Here is a 3803-nt window from a genome sequence, read left to right on the forward strand (position 1 = left end):
GCGTGTGCATCTTGGCATATATACAAGATAATGAGAGAGCATGTAAGGATCCTATTCCTAGTTACATGGTTACTAAAGTTTGATAATCTGCTATTCTTTATGCACCAATTAAGGAAATTTAGTAAACATTCATAATTTGTGCTTCAATGCTCCAAAACTTCTTTCTTGGGTTCAATGCTGTAGTTTCATATACTATACCACATAGTCCAGATCAACTTTTCCACGATGAAAATACAATCCACAGAACTAAGGAAGCAGTGAAATTCTACTATCTAAACCATATATCCAAATTTGCATATACACAGATACTAGTTTGCATCTCTATATGACTGTTCTCTCTACATCAAAACTAAAGAGTATATGATGCTGCTTCTTTTGCTTTATTAACAAGTGACCACAAGTAGCATAAGAAAATTCTTACTGTTCATTTACAATGTACATCCACCAAACATATAAACAAGCTTGGCAAGAGAGGGATATTACCTTCGTCTGTGAAAAAAAAATAAAATCTTGAAGAATATTTTCTGACTACTTTCTGATTACCATTTCACATCCAGTGTTAGAGCTTCGGGAGAGACGAGAAGAGATGGAAACTTGGTGAAAGATATATTTGGCAGTAGATTCCTCCATTCAGTTGAATCGGCCACAATCAAAGGCTTTAACTTCTTAACCACAAGAGGCTTCAACCTCACTGGATCTAGCCTAGCCAATACTTCAAATGACGCACGCTCAACTGTAGGCTTAGTTCTCCACTCTGCCAATCTAGCATAAAGACTACTATTTGTTCCAAAAGTGTTTTCTAGTTCTAGCTGAAACCGAACAAAAACAGATGCTCTCATTTTAACTTCGACAAAAGCCAGCAAGCCATTTTGAAGGATCCAATTACTTAAGTAACGTTGAAAAATACTATTGAGCATATGAAACTGCGGCTTTAAAGAACCAAGGAGGGGAGAATTCTCTATGTGAGTATTTCTACCATAGCATTTGTTTGGCAATAACTCAATTGAATCCTTGGAAAGGAATCTAGTTCTTATATAATCGTCAGGATTTCGTGTCCTATATGCAGACAGTGTTGCAGAGCCGAGTACGCGTAGAGGAAGCAAAGGTGAGCAAAATGGAAGCCAAAAAGGGTAAATCCTGATTTTTTCATTGCTCCTTCTGGTTCCATTCAGCAGTTTGGGAAGATCAGACGAATAGAACACAGAGACTTCCTCAGCTTCACTAACTTCTACTGTTATACCTTCTCCCACCAGAATTCGTTTAACACCAACATGAGTAGCATTCTTCTGAGTCAAAACAAAAAGAGTTAACAATGGAACTGAAAAATTAAAACCCCCACAGACAGAACATTGAACAATGTGTAAGTCTACTTAGCAATATGAAACCTAAGCAGAAAGATTATGGGTGCAACAAGCAAGCACTAGCAGCACACTGGTGAAAATTTGTGAACAAAAAACAACTAAACCCATAGTTCCAAATAACCATGATACTCATTCAACATAGAAAATCATCTGTCAATGTCAACCTCACTTCTAAAAAGAAATTATGGGCTATTACCATCCATAAACCCATAGTTCCCAGTCAAATTCTAGTCCAAACTAATTGACTTTGTAAAAAGTGGATAAAATCCTAACCATTAACATCATCCATTGTTTCTAATTCTACCAGATAGTCTCAACAAATTAATTTTCATTATCAAAGTTCTACAGCTGCTTAGTAAAACACATACGAAGAAAGAAAAATATTCCAGCAATGCGAGTTTTGTATTCTACAGTACATATACATCTGCTAACAATCGACGAAGATGAAAATTTTGAATTAAAAAAAGTGAGCATACAGGTAACGAGATAGAAAGACGAGCTTCCCCTTCAACCATCAAATCAAAAGGACCCACAATTTTGAACGACCTAATTGCAGCCATTGAACCGATGCCATTAATTAAAGAGCCAAAGCGAGTCTGATTAGCAGAACTCGGCTTTTTCCACGAAGAAACCTCGTCGGAAAATTTAGCCAACAGCCGAGTTTTCCCTAATCCCAGACGAACTTCATAGCTCTCCGCAAATCCAAACCTCAAACTCTCAACATCCAATTCCAATATTTTAATTCCCTCCAAATCCCACTTCTGCTTTGCCGCTAATTCCTTCAAAACATCCTAATAAAAAAAAAACATCAAAGTTAGTTTAATCATAATAGACAGGGCGACGAGATTTGTGTTGGTAAGTCGAATCCGAGATCTTAGGGAAGAATGAATACCTGCAAAAGATGGGCATTGTCGTCGTCGTTAGAGATGGAATGATTGAAGGAGGAATCAATTGATAGAGAGTTGAGAAGCAAAAAAGCTTGAAGTTGAAGCAGCAAGAACAAAAATGGGGTCGGATGAGGAATCTTCATCAGCTTTAGATTCACTGAAACAGATGAATTTGGATCTAAAGGGATTGAATCTTCGCAATTTCTCTCTAAACTCTCTATATCTTTTCCGCCTTCAAGGCTCAGATGGAGAGAGCTTTGAACTAACATTTGTTTATAAAATTAAAATCAAATCATATCAAATACAAAATTCCTCATCTATACTTACTATTAATTAATTAAAACTCTTCAAATAATAATTACAATCTAATAAATCTGTTTAAAATATTTACAAAAATATAATTAATTTTTTATTTTTTTATATAATTTAATTATTTTGGTTCATATTCTCTTTTTTCTATTTAAAGAGTAGTAAAATTTTTTGATATACACACATTTGAAAGAAAAAAAATTAAAGAAGTATTTTGATATATTCACTTTAATTTTTTCTGGAAAAACAATAGATATATTTTTTAAAAAAAAATTATGAATTTTGACATGTTTAAATTTAAAAAATAATTGATTTCGATAAAAGTAAAAGAAAAGAAGTTAAAACCCATTTGATTATGTAGACGTTTAACTAAAAGAGAATTAACTTCTTTTTAAAAATAGATTTGTAAATTTTGAAAGAAGAAAGGATATAATTTAAAATATTCTTGACGTATTTGAGATTGGTAGAAGAGGACAATGAAGGAATAGTTTCTTAAATATTCTTTCATTATATTCTGTTATATTTATAAATAGATTAAAATACCGTTTTGATTCTTATAGTTTGTTCAATTTTAGTTGATGTACTTTCAAATGTTCAAAATTTTAGTTTCGAATTTTCAATAAATCTTAATTTAGTCCATTTTTTAAGTTTTATTATAGATTTTTCGTTGCATTTTATTTTTTATTAGTATTTTCATTAGAAATTTTAAAAATAGTATTCGAACATAATGTCTTAGTAATTTTATTACTTAATCAATTTCAATAAAAAATAATTGACGGTAACTAAATTTAAGATTTATTAAAAATATAATAACTAAAATCAAACATAGGAAATTAGAAGAACAAAAATGAACAAATTTCAAAAAATATATACCACAATTGAAATTTTAATCGTATAAATAAAGTTTCTTATTTAAAATAATTTGTCTAAATTAGAATTACAAATTTTGTAGAGTATAAATTGATATATTTTTCCAAAAAGGTGCTTGATTATTATTTTTTTTAGAATTTTTTTAAAAATAGAAAAATTTAACGAACTGTTTACCGTAACAAAGCTACTAAAAGACAACAAAATTTTACACTTTATTCTTTTATAGAGTATAAATATTTTGTCAAATATTCTATTTTTGACGATTTCTTTTATTATTTTTCTCCAAATTGTTCGTTAAAAATTTTAATTTTACTCTATTGTAATGATTTTTTTTAATTGATTCACACTATAGTTTTTTTCTTTGCAAAGAATTCGA

The 3803-nt window shown here is 30.6% G+C and overlaps 1 protein-coding gene across 2 annotated transcripts; it reads right to left on the reverse strand.

Annotated features, from left to right (window-relative positions):
* Positions 1-270: 270 nt before the first annotated feature.
* Positions 271-2546, reverse strand: LOC103493507 (uncharacterized). 2 transcript variants are annotated; one of them, XM_008454269.3, is made up of 3 exons: positions 2254-2546; positions 1838-2152; positions 271-1283 (listed from the first exon to the last, which is right to left on the reverse strand). In XM_008454269.3, exons 1-3 carry the CDS (start codon positions 2515-2517, stop codon positions 540-542), a joined length of 1323 nt encoding a protein of 440 aa, XP_008452491.1. In that variant the 5' UTR covers positions 2518-2546; the 3' UTR covers positions 271-539. The 2 variants fall into 2 exon arrangements, with proteins under 2 accessions (XP_008452491.1, XP_008452490.1); XM_008454268.3 differs by having other exon boundaries at positions 271-1286.
* Between the last annotated feature and the right edge of the window lie 1257 nt (positions 2547-3803).

Source organism: Cucumis melo, chromosome 7 (assembly GCF_025177605.1).
Source record: "Cucumis melo cultivar AY chromosome 7, USDA_Cmelo_AY_1.0, whole genome shotgun sequence".
NCBI lineage: Eukaryota > Viridiplantae > Streptophyta > Magnoliopsida > Cucurbitales > Cucurbitaceae > Cucumis > Cucumis melo.